This window comes from Emydura macquarii, unplaced genomic scaffold (assembly GCF_026122565.2).
Source record: "Emydura macquarii macquarii isolate MOO-44397 ecotype Brisbane River unplaced genomic scaffold, CSIRO-AGI_Emac_v2 contig_1253, whole genome shotgun sequence".
NCBI classification, from domain to species: domain Eukaryota; kingdom Metazoa; phylum Chordata; order Testudines; family Chelidae; genus Emydura; species Emydura macquarii.
The window spans coordinates 56,610,578-56,627,100 of NW_027131390.1; the positions used below are offsets into that span (position 1 = coordinate 56,610,578).

Sequence of the window (16,523 nt, forward strand, 5' to 3'; positions counted from 1 at the left end):
ATGGTCTGCCTAGAGGCATAAACACTGAAGCACATAATCAAATATTAAATCTTACCGAGGGTGGATTTTTTCTATTAAAATAATTTAACTTCTACTGTACCTGGTTGGATCTGTTGGCTTAGCTCAGCCCAGAAAGATGGGAACACAGGCAGGAGGTGATATTTTCTGGGTACAGCTGACAAGTCCTGTTGTCCCATTTTGTAATTTGGTGCATTTGGGGAATTCTCCTGAAGCAATAAAGGGTCCCTGATATATCCTGGAATGTGTATATTGCAAAGCAAAGACACATCACTTGAGACAGGACAGGAGAGAATGTTACATATATTGGCTAGACCTGATTGAAAAATGGGGGGAAGGGGAAATAGTGAACAATTTTGAAGCCATTTTTTATTTACAGGTTTTGAAGTTTTGAGTTTTTTCTGTTAAAAATTTTTGGTTGCAAAACTTCCAATTTTTTCTGTTTTCAGCTTGGCTTTCCCTTTGTTCCTTCCTGTTTTTTCTTTCTTTTTGTTCTCTCACCGAAAAGAGGCTGGGAGAATGGAAGGAGGGGAAAACCCAATAAAACTGGAAACGGTTACATTTTTAATTTCCAATATTGTTGAAAAATACGTTTGAAAAAATTAATATTGTTAATGAAAATTTTCAATTTTATTAAAAGAAGGCCATGTTTTAATTTCAATTTTTCAAACAACTTTTTTCAACCAGCTCTAATATTGACAGGAATGTGACTAATACATTATATTGGCTCAGACTGTAAACCACACCATGTATTGGTTGTAGATTGCAGGTTATTCAAATGTGTACAGACTGAAGAATTAAAAATACATATGGAGCCTGAATAAACCTTCCTCTATGGAAGATGCTGAAGTTTGGCTTTTAGCCCAAACCAAAACCTAAGATCTGAACTTCCCTGAAGTCTGGAACATTTGGATCCAGATCCAAACTTTGTGATTGTCCTATGTTGCTACCAACACTCCCAAATTTGGGGGAAGTTTAGATATGACTCAATATACAAATTTTGCAGCTTGAGCCCACCTCCATTTTGATAGATTTGGAGAGCTTAAAAGGGAAAACTTGCACATCAGTAGGTACAGAACATGGATCTTTTCCACATTACATCTCACTTGTATTTAAATTATGAGCATATCTGATTCTAGAATTCAGTACTGTAGCTTTCATAAACATTAAATAAACATAAAAAGGGGTTCCAAAGCAACTCTTGTTGAAATCAATGTGTCTTTCCATTGATTTCAAAGGAAATTGGATTAGGTACCTAGAAATGAATTCTTTAGTTCTAAAATAAGATACATACAGGAAACATACTGTATTCCTTCTATTTATCAGCAAGAAAGGGCTTGGTCTTTTAATTCCACTTGTAAAATGCAATGGATTTAGTTTACTCAATCCCCCAAATGCTAGCTTAGAAATATTTGCACTGCCCTTGCTTAACTTAGGTTCTACTGACCTGCACACTGGAGCCTGTATATAATGCTAGGATCCCAGGTCTGAGAGAGCCTGAAGAGGTACCTCTTGGCTGAATAGCCTGGCCGAATCTGTCGGTCAACCTGGATATCCGTTTTTTTCAGGAAATGGAGGTGTGGCTGCCAAGATGTCCCTCTCTGATCCTTCTGCAGCAATAATAGCATGGCAAGACTTCAGTTGCTTTAAATTTTGTTTCTCCTTGCAGCCAATGAGTTGATATTCTGAGATTCTAATCAATAACTCAGAAAAAAACCCTGAAGTTGCTGGAAGGCATAGTAGAACAGGCATCTCAAGCCAGCAGACTGTGATGGAGAAATCACATGATGGTGAATTTAAAGCAAACAAGTTGGGAGTGGGAGTCTGAAAATTGCCACACAAAAAAACGCAAAAACCCAAGGGAACAATTCAGATATTCAGTTAAATTTAAATGCCAGTGAAGGCTAAAGATAATTTGTCAAGAAAATAAACGTTATACTCTGGACATCAGGGACTTAATTCTATTTCTTTTTATGTTAATGACTATGCTCCCATTGATTTTATTGAAAGCAGGATCAGGCCATGGATTTTTTAAAAAAAATCTCTCTACCCATGTGGTAAATGAGAGTGATTAAATAAAACGATCTGGACTTTAACTGAAATTCCCAGCCAAACCCAAACTCAGATAGGATGCTGAAGCTTGAAAAAGTTTAGTTAGCTTTCTGGTGCTTTCTAATTTTATCAGAGCAACAAAATTGTTTCATGAAAATTATTGAGGTTTTGAAATCTGTTTCTCTTCCATATCAGAACAGAAATGGCACTCACCTAAAAGTGGGAGAACCATGTAAGTGCCTTAGCCACTGAGTTAGAGTCAGTCTTTCTCTCCCTCAATCTTTGCTGTTGATGCTGTTCTACTTTGAAAAAATAATTAACTATTCATTAGGCCAGAGAGAAACTGACTCTATAGCCTGGTGTAGTTAAGGCACGTGTTTGCTATGTGGGTGACCTAGGTTCAAGTCCCTGCTCCAAATCATGCACATGAAGGAACCTGGGTCTCTAACATCCCAGATGAGTGCCCTAATCACTGGGCTAGTGTGGTGGGGTGAAGGGTCTTCCTCTTTCTCTCTACTTACCCCTACAATAAGTTCCCATCCTGGACCTGAAAAAGTTTTGTCAAATTCCCAACCAGCTCTGCTGTCTACTTCTTGGTTTCATCAGAGACTGGAAGTGCAAGTGCCATATACCAATATATTGCAAGAAAAGCTGTTCTTATATATTTGCAATCTACACAAAACTAGGAAATTTAACCTAAAATGTCATTTCCAACCCCATTTTTATTTGTTTGTGGGTTTTTTGGGTCTTTGTTAATGTTTCAGGGAGCCATTTATGGAACTGAATTAATGAGAGATCTAGTCGTCTCATAGTATTTAAATTGCTGGCTGGTGGAAATACCAAGAGGAAACTAGCTGTGGGGTTATTTCAGTTCCACAAATGGCTTCCTGAGCACAAAATAAAATTAAAGAAATAAAGCTATGAAAAATGCAAATACAATTCTAGCTTATTTGAGTTCAGTTTTATTCTGATTCCTGTAGCAATTGAATGCACAGTCACAACCAGTATTCTTTTTAAGGCAATTTGTCCTCCAACCATAGTACAAAACTTGCAGGAAAGAGCACATCTAGCCAAGGGCATGAATATAATTTTAATGCAACCAACTCACTGAGGTTCAAGAACTATTTTCCAATCAAATCTAGTTAAATCAAAATTTGTGAGTATTTGAAAAAAATACCTTTGTTAAAATCCCAAAATGTAGACTTAGTTTAAATTTGAATGAGACCACTGCTCAATAGAATTAGATATGGATTGTTTAAAAGCATCTTGATGGGTCCAGGCCAGAGACCAAGCTGTACTATGTGCTGCCATGTGGGAAACCCTGGTTTAATTCTCTCCTCCATTTCTCTTTTGTTGGGTTGTGTACCTGTCTAGATTAGTCAGATGGGATAAACTCCACCCTTGTAATGTGTGTAAAGTTTCTGTTGTGACACTGGGACTTGGTGTCATTGTGTTATGGCTCAGTGTAGTGATATTGCTTTCAAACACCATGATGTTACAATATCATGTTTTGACACCACCGCTTCACATGCCCTGGAAATGATTCTGAGAATTCTTAGTGCCTTGCGAGCATGATACTGTGAATAGCAGGCCCTACAGAAACCCTAGGAGGTATCACACTCAGTCTCTGATTAGGCAGGGAAGGAGCTCTTCATACTGCCCTATAGTAACGTTTCTGGCTAGTTAGGAATATCATTGAGACACTCCACCAAAGAGAGACCTGTCACTTTCCTCAGCTAGAAAGACTTGGATACTGCACATCACAACCCATAGGAATGCAAAGTGAAAGTACTGAAAATAGAGGAGCAACTCAGTGACACACTTGGGAGAAGTCAATGGCAAAACTCCCATTGACGTCAATAAAGCTGAGATTTCACCCACATTTGTATATTTTAGAATAAAATTATTTAATGGAGTTATCATCTACATTAAGGTACACTAAATGACAGTTTTAGAATATTACTTTAAAGCTTTAACAGGTCTGCCATTCAGATGCCAGTATAGTCGGCATATAAAAAAAAAAACAACAGACACAGATCTTTCCAGTTAAGTAATCAGGAGGATATAGTACTTGGATTTTATAACAAAATCATTGTTTCTATTGGAAAAAAGAAATGGAAAGTAAATATAGGAAATTGAAGGTGCCCACAGCTGCAGTGTAAGAACACAGGATATAGGGTGATACTTGACGACATTAAAATACAATATGCTGATGCTATTCCTAAGTGTGGCAGTTATAACTTTCCCAAACTATGGGATATAGGAATCTTCAGCTTCCTCTAAAGCATCACCATAGACCTGAATACTTTTTTTGTATTGAAGGGATGGGGAATGATGAGTTTGTGAGCTCCCCAGAGCTTTGAGTCCTTTGACAATCATAAATTGCACGGAAACAGTCTGTCAGATGTGAAAGACTGTAAAACTGTTTCAGGAGCCTAGAAAGGAGAGGGACACAATTAGAACCTTCATTCTGCTCACATTTAAAGGCTATGTTAAAACCCCCATTAACTTAAGGGAGGCAGGATTGGGCTGTAATTCAGGAGAATTGACATATAATAGCCTTATAGCAAAGTTTGCCAGTTAGCCTCAGTTTCTAGTTGACTTAGATTCCATTGAGCTGAATTATTAGCATGTACAGAGTGCCCTGTTAATGAAAACTGCCACAGTGCTTCATGTAATAGCAGCAGGCATGTTGAGACTTGTCCATTTTCTTCAATGCCGCAGCCAGTTACTGTATGTAATCACTCTGCTCCTAGGTTCCTGTTTACATGTTCCTTGAAGACTACTTGTGTGGGCATTTCTGGCTTCAGTAAATTTCTTCTACCAAAATTTTTTTCCAGATAGGGTCTGTTTTGTATTAAAGAATCAAACAGCACCCACTTTGCCTCACTTAATAAAATATTTAAGCCTAAATTTTAAAGTGTCCACTAATTTTAAGTGTCTCAAATTGAAGGCCCTTTATGATGCACTTAAGAGTTTGATTTTCACCCACAACTCCAGTTGAAGTCAGATCCTGTGTTGGGCATCTGGTAACTGAGGCACCTGCATGTATGAATCGTTGAAAATGTGAACCTTAACTTTTACTGAACATAGAAAACAATGAAAGAAAGAGAAAAACAAGTCTAGCTCTCCCCTTTGGAAACTGCTCCCCTGAACAACTGTGCCTCCAGGCTAATTAAACTAAATGCAGTTGCAGGCTAAACCTCACGTGTAGCATTTTGAGGATTCCAGGCTCTTCTAGCCAGTCAGAACATAACTCATGTGGATTCTATCCTGCCCTTTAAATACTAGATTAACACACTGTGCACAGCACATACCTCGAAGTCTGTACCTTAGAGGACATTAAAGTTGTGCAGTGACTCACAATGCCATAATCAAGAAAATAATGACTTACATGTATATAGTGCTGTTTGTACAGAAGGATTTCAAAGTGCTTTGACAGGAAGTACTTCACTGAATTGCTGCCACCTCTGAAAGAGGTGAAAGATGTGTAGCTGTTTAACAGCATACTGCAGTTCTACACAGCAATTTAGAAAAGGGAATGGAAAAGACAATTAATTGTCCAATTGAAAGTACAAGAGATTAAAGTAGGGGGAATACAATTATCCAATATAGAATTTGAGTAGGAGACCAGGGCTAATATGCCAACTCTTGTGAAACATGTCCTGGGTTCTCTAATGACCACAAGTGGGCAAGATCTCTATTTTATGTCCCAGTGGCAGCATTGTTTCCTCTAATGTACTACTGGGGCCTTGGTTCTGCAGGATTCCATTTGACTGGATTGCCAACATCGTTAATCTGAAGCACCTGGCTTTTCTGGAAGGTGTGTCCCATCTAAATAGAGAGCAGGCCTGATTACTTAGCTCAGGGGTTCCCAGACGGTGGGTTTTGTACCACTGGTGGTCTGTGAGTTTGTTGGAAATGATATGCCGAAAATGTAAAGTTGTTCTTTTGAACAACTTACCCAACTCTCAGTTTCAAGCGATCAGATATTGCATGCACTGCAGCCTGCCTGAAAACACCCAAGAAGCAAAATTCCCTCTCCTGACCACTCTCATATCACTCACCGACCTTGCTGGCAAGTCATTGAGATGCTGTGACTGTGCAGATAGGCACTGTACTCTTGCCTGGCTTTTTGCTAGGCGCAGCCTTGAGCTCATGCCAAGCTTGAGCTACTGAGGCAAACTCACGCTACCTGAGCTCCTCTTGTCTGAAAAGAGGGACACGGACAGTGCCACCCTAGGGCAGCTGCAAAGGCTGCAGGCTGCCACAGGCAGCCCCAAGATTCCAGGCCCTCCCCCACAAGAAGCTGCTGCAGTCTGGAAATTCCCGCCATTTTCCTCAGGGAAGTTGTGGGATGAGGGGACTCGGAGTTGGCTGGGTCCAGTGGATAACGGCCTGGCAACAGAACTGAAGCAAGCTGCCTGGCTAGCTGGCTGCAAATTGGGCCTCCTCCCAGTGGGAGAGACCCTGTGCTGTTTGCCCAGCATTGCAGGTGTCTAAGAGTTGTGCTCAATATGGACCAGAGTTACTGAGGAGCAAGAGGCCTCCTGGAGTTTGAAGCTGCCTGATGCCCTGGTAAAGGCCCCAGTGCTAGCCTGGACTCCCCCACCTCTACTCTCCTCTCTGAACTCCCCACCCTTTTACACACACCCCCAGAGCCCTTGTCCTTTGTACACACGCATGTGCACGCGCACACACATCCAGAGTCCCATCATCCTTTTATACACATGCCAGCTCCAGAGCTCCCTTGCCCTTTTATACATGTGTGCACACCAGAGCCTCCTGCCCTTTTACACATGTGTGCTCCCCCCTTAAGCCGTCCCTGCCCTTTTACATCCTCTCTCATTCATGACACTTTTTTTTCCTCATTTTCTTCAAGAGCTACTCACAATGGTTTGTGTTTTTCTTTAAATTATGTAAATGGGAAGCAACGTGAACTTTTACTCATGTACAACAACAATCTTGATAAGAATTAGCAACTTTGAATTTAAATTGGACAAGTTTAAAAAGCCAGGCCAATGAATGTAGTTCAGCCACACACATCAACATATATGAACATGTCATTTATGACATATTTGTTTCATGTAATTTGAGTAACAGAAAAGACATTATTAATAATAATAATTGCTTCACTGTGTTTCCTTTTGAGGCACGGTATAAAAACTGGAGATGTTTAAAAAGGTTGTTATAATTTGGGCTGGTTAGGAATGTCTTGAAACATTTTTTTGTTGGAAAATGCCAATTCATCAAAACTAAAACTTTCTGTGGAAATATATTGGACAAATTGAGACACGCCAGAATAGCCAGTAACCCTGTGCTTGAGGGCAGGCACCTGAGATGTGTGAGACTCAGATTTAAGTCCCTGCTTTGCCTGATTCAGTTTGCACAGGAATTCGCCGTGTGCTTCTGGGGTTCTGAGGATCCACTACTAATCACCCACAAACACTGCTCCCAAACTCTACTTTTGAAGTAACCTACCTTCTGGATAAAGAGGGCAAGATGGGCCTCCCTTTGGAGTCCAAAAGGGCTGTGTCCTTCAACACCACACCTGCATTGTCCAGAAGGGTTGAGGCACACTGATATGAGGAGCACCCTTCTTGTAACGGACTGAACATGTGGCCTCCACACTGTTCTTATCTCCTGCTGATTTGGTGAATGAAAACTTTTACTCAGGTCTGCCACATTATAGAGCAAAGATTAACCACAAGATACTGTCTGGCTCCTTAATTTACAACAGAAAAAAATTAAATCTGTCACAAGAGTAGTTACAAAAATGAGCATTTTTCACTGCTCGGATGGCTCATAACTCTGTTCCAGTAATAGAATATTGTTATGGCTGAGGATGGCAAGATGGGTTAATCCCAGCCACATTTTCTGGGACCTCCTGCAGCCACATGATTTGCAAGTGCCTGAAAATGTCCCTACTCAATTCTAATTGTTTGCGGCAGTCAGCACATGATTTTGTGTGTTTGGTCACAGCAGTATTCGTTTTCTCTTCTTTTAATCTTTGAATGTCGTGCCTGGTTTCACTGATGTAGCTCATGATGACACAGTAGGCAGTGATTTCATATAAGATGTTTTTCCTTCACTCCAGAAGTGTGAAGTCCTTGTCAGATAGGCAATACTTATTAATGGTATCCCAGGGTTTTTAAAGGGAAAGCTATATCACAGACCATTAGAACCAGTTTAATTTATTCCAAAATGCTGGATGCATTAGGCAAAAGCTACCTTGATTGGATTGAGGTCTTCCTCATTAGTTCAGATGCTGGTTTAGAAGATTTATTGAAGGCTGTCTCTTTTAAAGAGCTCACTTTTTATCCCTAAAGGATATCTTCACTCTGATGTGATGGAGCTGGTATAAGGCTGCTTTTCTGACATAAATGCTGCTACAGAAGTAATTTTTTTTTTAAACCAGTCCCATAATTAGGCGTATGCAAAATGTTCATTCCTGAATATGCATGGGTTGAATTTCCTGGGACTTTTCCAAATATTTAATTGGGTCATCAGTATGCACTCTTATATCTAAAGCTAAATTTTCATATCCTATGCAGAGAGGTTGGATTAATATTTTAACTGAAAATTTGGCACTGGGGGTAAATACCTGGGATTATTTCCAGGCTCTGCAAGTATTTTATACAAAATTCTTTGTATCTGAGATCATTTTAATATTTTAAACTGACAAATTGCTTCATATTGTTTAAATAATTGCTCTTACTATTTACACTTTGTGACTGCAGTAAAGCTGGAGTATTTGAGGTGTCTCCTAGAGTTTTACTTACTTAAGTTATTAAGCTTTGGCATTTGGCTTTTTAGAGAGTTTCTGAGTTGTATATAGTGAAAATGACAATTTCATAAATACTTTTTATATAATAATAGGTTATAAAAGCATATAATCTTTGGGGGAAAGGACTGTCTTTTTTATTATGTGTTTTACAATGGGAATAAAGTCTCTAAATGCTACTGTAATTCAGAGAATTAATAAAGCAGGATTTGTCAAAAACAAACTCTAGACATCCATGAGGCAACTATTGAAACTTCTAAACATTTTTTGCAAAATGTAATTAATAATTTGGAGCCTTCACCTTTTTCTCTATTTGTTCATTACAATTATGATTAACATTGGAATGACTGTATATATTTGTTGTATATTTATGGTAGTTATAGATTTAAAATGGAATGTGATATGAGACTGGATGGTAGTCATGACACTGGTAATGAACTGGGCTTTGGATCTTTCCACATGTAAGTTACTGGTTCGAATTTGGATCAGACAGCTAGCAAATAAACATTGCTACTAACTGCTGGCTAGTCAGTTGTGTGTGTGAAATGAATTGGTGTTCTCAGTCCAGTTCTTTGTGTATGGAGATCATTTGCATAACTGTTGACAGACATAGCAGAGAGTTCAAGCTCTGAATAGGAGGGAACACTAAACACAACTCTCTCCAGAGCTAGCCTGCATGCCCCTCGACTTTTTGGAGGGAGGGGGAGCAGGGGATCCTTGAAATGGCAAGGCTAAACATATTTAATTTTGAAACAGAAAAGTTTCTAGCTATTCTAACCATGAAAATGTAAACTGATCTCATGGCTGAAAGGTTAGTGAATGATCTTTCCTGTTCAGGATTGTCCTCACCATAACTGCCATGAGATGCTCATTGGGATCTACAAAGCCAGTGGCCATGGGTCCCCCTGAATTTTGGAAGAATTCTTGGGCTGGTGTTTGTTGGGGATAGGGGCACCTGGTTTGCCACAAATTAAATTAGAACTTCTGTGAGTTCCCTCCTGTTTTTTCCTGAACTGCAAGCATGACTCTGGCTATAAAATGAAGGGGAAGTTTGGATTTTTGGTTAAAACACTGGATTGGGAATCAGGAGGTCTGGGTTTAATGCCCAGCTCTGCCACTGACTCCCTGTGTGACCTTGGGCAAGCCAGTTGGCCTTTCTGGGCTATCTGTTCCTCATCTGTGTAAAATGGGAATAATCATTCCTTTCTCTCACCCATGGTCTGTCTTGTCTGTTTCAACTGTAAGCTCTTTGGGGCAGAGACAGCCTCACTTTGTGTTTATACAGGGCCTAGCAGAGCTGGGCCCTGATTTTGGCAGGGGCTTCTAAGTGCTACCTAATACAAACAATAATAAATAGTGGAGGCAGGCCACAGGCACAGAAAGGGGGAAGACAAGGCCCTGGCCCCTCATGCATGGCCTATACACATTCCTCACTTTGTGAGCGCTCCGAGGAGTCTTTCCATTCTCTTCCTGAGGCCTGTCCTTACCCAATCACCCCTACAGTTGGTTGCTTGACAACAATGTTGAAGCATATTAGTGGCAATGGAGGAGTGTGAGGAAGCTTACTCCACTGACCAACATGTGCTTGAATTGTAGATATGTAGAGAATTTTGCTTTTCTGTGCTGTCCAGTTGCCATTTTTCCATTGGCACTAAGGTCATGTTATTAAAAGGTACAAGTTATTGTAAAACAAAACAAAATAAATCTATGGATAGACTAGAAGTCAGGGAGAAAAGGGCTCAGAAAAAGAACTTGAGGTTACTGGGTGTGACACACCAGCTATGGAGATGCAATGAAATAGTTTTTAGGGAGAAGTAGTTCTCTTAAGTATTTCATTTCCCAGCTAAGGGTTAAATTCTGCCTTCTGATGTAAATTCTTACTCAATAGAGCCTGGTTTTTTTAGAAGCGCTGAATACCTGCAGCTCCCATTGACTTTAGAAGAAGAAGTGAGTGTCCAGCACTTCTGAACATCAGGCCTAACTATGTGGTAGCTATTGAGAAGGCTGGATTCTGTACTGTTGTTACTAATGACAGGTGAAATATATGGCATTAGCTCTGAAAGGTGCTATCTTTTCTTTTTCCACCTCACCATCCCTGACACTAAAGTCATCCTTCCAAAATCTATTTAACAAGCCTCCACCTATACAGCATTCCTGTCTCCCTAAAAATACACTTCTGCTACATTGTCTACAGAAAATGAGCTTGTTTGCACTTTATATATAATATACTTTATATAAATAACACTTTATATAAATAACAGAGACTTGACCCTCACCAAGGCTCTTCGGCACCAACCATATGGGTGACATCCTGGCTCCATTGAAGTCTAATGGCAAAACTCCCATTGACTTTAATGGAGGCAGGATTCTACCTCAAGTTGGCTGCTGAGAAAGGGCTACCAAAGCCTTCTGTATTGAGTTATAGAAGGGTGAGATTCTCCAGGTATAGAGGGCCTAGTGATCACTTAAGCCCCTTTTAAACCCTCAAAACTGATGCAAGTAAAATTGCAACCCATATTTAAATACACCAGAGAGTGCTTAAAGGGAAGAGGAGAAGAACAGAATGATGGTGATGTTGGTTGTGTGTTTGCTTGAATAAAGAATCCAGTTTTAGCCCATTGGGAGCTTGCTTTCTTCAGTCAAAAATACATTATCAGGATTCCTGGAGTCCAATTTGTTGAAGTCTAGAAGAGCAGGATTAGCATTTTAAGGTACCTCATGTAGTCTCAATTCTGGTAGTGAAAGAACCATCTTGTGTGCTCTTACCTGTCTGCCTCCGTATGCCAGGATGGCTCTTGTCAAATCTTGGAGTGTGTGCAATTCAATCTGTAGCTTCTCCCTTCTGTGTCTGTGACCTTGCTGGCCTCTCTTCCATCCTCTTTGTTTCCGTGATGGCTCTGCTAGATCTTCAGAGTAGAGAACCAGTGCACCAGTTTTTGTGCTATAGGTTTTAGGAAGATATAGACCCCAGCAGCCCTTCATAAACTGCCTCTCATTCAGTAATCTGCTGACATGGCAGTAGCCTTCACGAGACTTCCAGTTCAGATAATCCTACCATGGAAAAAATTAAAATGTAGGATGGACTTTGGGGAAAAATTCTTTCATCAGCCTGGGGTTGAGAGTATGTGATTTATCAGATACACAGGAAATTATTTTTTGCTTACATGCTTAAACCCCTGTGGCCTTCCTGATGTCATCAGAAAATGTACCGAATGTAGCTCTGCCATCTATAACTAAGAATTACTTCACTGCACAGCTAGGTCCTGAACCCATGAAATTCTCAAATGAGCCATTTATGTCATGAAGATCTTGTAAAAACTTAGTATTCACATTAGGCCAAATCTTGAATTGTTTACTAAGGCTTTACTCTATTCTTAAGGTATATGTACACTTACAATGGCGTGTGGAGTACAGACACTGCACACCCAGCTAGCTCAGGTATAAATAGCAGTGCAGATAGAAAGTCACCACTTCAGTGAGTAGAGTAGAATAGAGTGCCCTATCTGTCTGAACACCCAAGGTATATACCCTACATGACTCTCTACATGGCCAAACAGTGCCTCCCATATCTGCACTGTTACTGTTAGCAGTGTAGTGTCCTGCTGTCTCCCCGCTGCCAGAGCCTTTCCCCACTGCCTCCTACCTGCCAGAGACTTTCACTGCCATGTGTAGCTACACATATACTACATACTGCAGCAAGCGTAGGCAAGGCCTTACTGGGGCAGAACTATCATCGACATTAGTGTGCACTTTCATTGACTTCTCATTGCCTGTATGAGGATTTGAGGACCAAAGCCCAGTCTTTTGCAGATGTTAATGGAAATTTCCATTTAGAAATGTGTGGGAACACATTTTATTATACTTATCTTAGGACCAACAGATCTTTTGGGCTGTGGAATGGGCTCAAGTGATGGTAATCCATTGCTTCAGATATTTCATACCAGACTGGACACAAACACTAGCAAATGTACTATAGGGTCAATCCTGTATTGGCAAGGAGCTTGGGCTGGATGAACTATTATGACTTTTCCATCTCTAACTTCTATGATTCAGCACAAAAAGTTTTTCTTAGAACGTTTACATACTAATTTAAATACTGAAATTAATAGTATAGTACTTATTGTGCTAAGAAAAGTGACGGGTATCAGTTGATCATCTTAAATTCTAAAGTCAGTGTTCACATTGACATACCACACCATTTGTTCAAAACCTTCCAAAGTGAGGGTATGGATCAAAACCATATTCTGAACTATGTTAATTTTACTAGATCAGCATTCTTAATCCATTAGGATGGCAGGGCAGTTTGTTATGCCAAAACAATTTTTTTTCTAGTAGTAGATTAATGGTTTTGAAATGTAAAAACTACCTTGCCAGATTTTTTTTAGTAATTAAAAACAATTGCAATTCATTGTCTATTTCTGTTCCTAATGCCTTCCCTCTCTGTATTGTTATTAAAATAATAACATAATTCCTTTGGGGCAAGGGCTGTCTTAGCATTCTATGTGTCTAGCATTCTTAGTGTCTGGCACAATGGGGCTCTGATCCCAGACTGGGGCCTATTGTTGCTATCATAATAGAAATAATAATAATTAATATTGCCAAAAATAGAGATCGAGGCCCCACTGTGTTGGGTGCTCTTTGAACAGATCTGAAGACCTTGTTCCTACCCCAGAAAGCTTCTTTTTCTAAAAGTCTTTTTTAAAAATCTTCTGTTGCTCTTGGTAGCCTCTTTTGGTCAGTTTGTAAAGCAGCATAGTACTATGCACAGTAACTGTAAAGTGGTCTGATAAGGGGATTTCTTCAATAATTGGGATCTGTCTCAAATACCTTTCAAGACTTTACTATGTGCTGGCTGTCAATGCAGTACATTTTATAACAAAGAGTGTAACATCTACTTTGGATGAATCTCCAGACATTACTCTTTTTATCCTGAGATACTATCCACCACACTCAAATACTATTGTGATGGGTGTTCTAGAAATAGCATAGGTAAAGTAGACACACTTGAGCTTGTTGCTCCTTGGTATGCCTTTGAAAGAGATGCTTAGAGTGGAGGACTCTGACATATCAGTGGTCATAAACCATGAAGAGAGACCTGAAACATAGCCATGTAACAGTCTCCCTAGTAAAAACACTGACATGATGGGTAAGATTCATTAGACCATCTCAAATTAGTCAGGAGCTTCCAAATTGTTCTACTAATAGATGCATTCACACGCTCTCCTTGACATAAAGCTACAGTACCATTGTTTGCCTCTCAACTACATACAATTTCATTATATGATGATAATTACCTTCACTAATAACAACACTTGGTTCCCATGGATTGTACTGTAGAGATTGTAATGGTAGGTTCCAAACACTCCATGCTAATAAATTTACTGAATTTACAAAGAAGGCCAATTCTCCCCTCATATACTCTGGTTCAACTCTACTGATGTAAATGGAATTGTGCTGATGTAAATGAAATGAGATGAGAATTTGGGACAAATTTTGATGTCTGTTACACTGGTATAAATCAAGAGTAATTTGACTGCTTTCAATGGAGTTACCCAAATGTAACTGAGATTAGATTATGACCTCATAGATTATGACTCTTTAAAAAATATTTCTCTGAGTTGCAGTCGATCACACCAAGCTAATTCTGGAGTCCAAACGCCATTATATAAAATGCTTTATGGCATAAGATTAGTGATAGGATTTCACTGTTTTATCTACAACTGTAATGTATATATTTTTAGAAGTACCCCTTATAAATTAATCTGTGATTTTAGCTGTTGTAAATTGCTTTGGACTGTGCTATTTCCATAAACTAAAAAAATGTTATTTAAAAGCAGCACAGTAAACTTCAGTTATATGATTCTGATTCACAACTCCATGCAGATGTGTATGCCCAGTAATCTATTCTTCTAATATTCAACAAACGAAGAAAACAAACAATAAAGATATCCCCTGAAGAATCTATTTCTTTATATTTAGGTTCTTTTCTCTGGACCAAGCATTCTGGTTCAAGATTCTCCATTTTTAATTACAGCAGATATACGTACTTCTTAGGTTACTAAGGCATTTTAATTTCAACAACAAAGAAGACATCACTGAAAAAATTCTGTCTCCATAACAGTTATTTCAATATTAGTTAAAATCACAGAACAGAAAATTACTGTACAATCCATAATGCTTTGTTTGCTGCACTTTTGTAACCAGGACTCACCTCTGGTTCAAAGTGCACCTCCAATTTCTCCTGGGTTTTTTTGACCACCTGTCCAGTGCCACGGCTTAATAGAGAGAGATTGGGCATTTTTCATTAGTGACGTTTCATCTTGCCTCTAAAAGAGTAAACTTGTTATCAGAGCAGTCAGCAAGAGAGCTTTGTAAACAAGATCTTTGTTAACAAGATCTCTGTTATGAAATATGTTAATTTATAGATCAGCTCCTCCTTAACACACAGCTCCGAATACCAGAAAACCCTCATTGGGTTCCTGGAGTCCTCAGTCTCCTTCACTGTTCTAAGTTGAGTCAGTTACTTTTCTCCTGCTTTTCTGTGCACTTGTTGTTCCTTCTGTTCTGGTTGCTTTGCTACTTCTAAGGATTTGTGAAACACAGCCATCCTTTTTATTGTGATGAGAAGTTGTTTCTCTGTTGCTATGGCAGCAAAGGGAAATTAAGTTCCTTAAACTAGCAAGAGAGGGAGTGTGAAAGAGCAGAGATATTCAAAGGGCCAGGCTCAGATTTCAAGGATGTGCTGCCATGCAATAATTACCCCTAGCTGAAGGAATGACATTATCCTTCCCACAGCTGCTTTATTTTTGATTCCCAGCAACCCCCAAACCTCCATTATTTGTAACCTTGGTATTAATAGAGACACAGAATTGTTAGAGCTGAAAAGGACCAATACCTGGGTCATTTAATGTAACACTAATATCCCTGTGCTTGTGTCTGTGCAGGGCTCTGATGACTCTACATCTCTGATTCTCAACTTTTTCCCTACAGTGATCATGTATTACAATAGAAAAAGGTTTCAGCATCAACCTCCTAACTAGCCATAAAACAGAGAGGAGTTTTATGCCTTCCAGACCTGTTCATGACCCTAAGTTGAAAATCCAATCACTCAATCAAAACCGAAATGACATTTTCACGGTCCCTGCTTTGTGATTTATCTGCTTTGTGTGTGTGTGTGTGTGCATGTGCATGTGTGTGTATGCAAATCCTTAACTTTTTTATCTTTCATATAGGTGCAAGTCTCTGTTTCTTTAACTTGCTTGCTAACCTACCAAATTTGCCTTCAGCATTTAGGAGGAATAAGAGGGAAGGGAGTAACCATTTGATAAAAACATTGTCTGCTTGGACTATTGGGACATGCAGCCTGGACAATCCAGTTCGTCCTGAAACCAGTATATTCTGTCAACTGCACTTCAGCAACAATCTTGTAGAAGTGCCCCCTGCTGCCATGTACAAAGATTTACAACTGGCTACAGCCCTTCTACTTTCACTTTGATTTTATATAGTGCCATTCACGCAACATGTGCTCAAAGTGCTTTACAATATACAAACAGCAACAGAAAGTGTAAAAATCAAATAAGCCTTCAAACAGAAGATCTGCTTTTCTGAACAGGTGGAAGTGGACCATTCCATAGCAGACTGATAATAAGCATGAGTCTGCACTGAAACA

At 39.4% G+C, this 16,523-nt stretch overlaps 1 protein-coding gene across 1 annotated transcript in view; it reads right to left on the minus strand.

Annotated features, from left to right (window-relative positions):
* Positions 1-15,260, minus strand: part of KIAA2012 (KIAA2012 ortholog) — a 76,412-nt gene extending 61,152 nt beyond the window's left edge. Inside the window, 4 exon segments of the mRNA XM_067549825.1 lie at positions 101-256; positions 1,466-1,628; positions 11,621-11,905; positions 15,066-15,260. Of these exon segments, the coding sequence (XP_067405926.1) occupies positions 101-256; positions 1,466-1,628; positions 11,621-11,905; positions 15,066-15,152 (691 nt within the window). The 5' untranslated portion in view covers positions 15,153-15,260.
* Between the last annotated feature and the right edge of the window lie 1,263 nt (positions 15,261-16,523).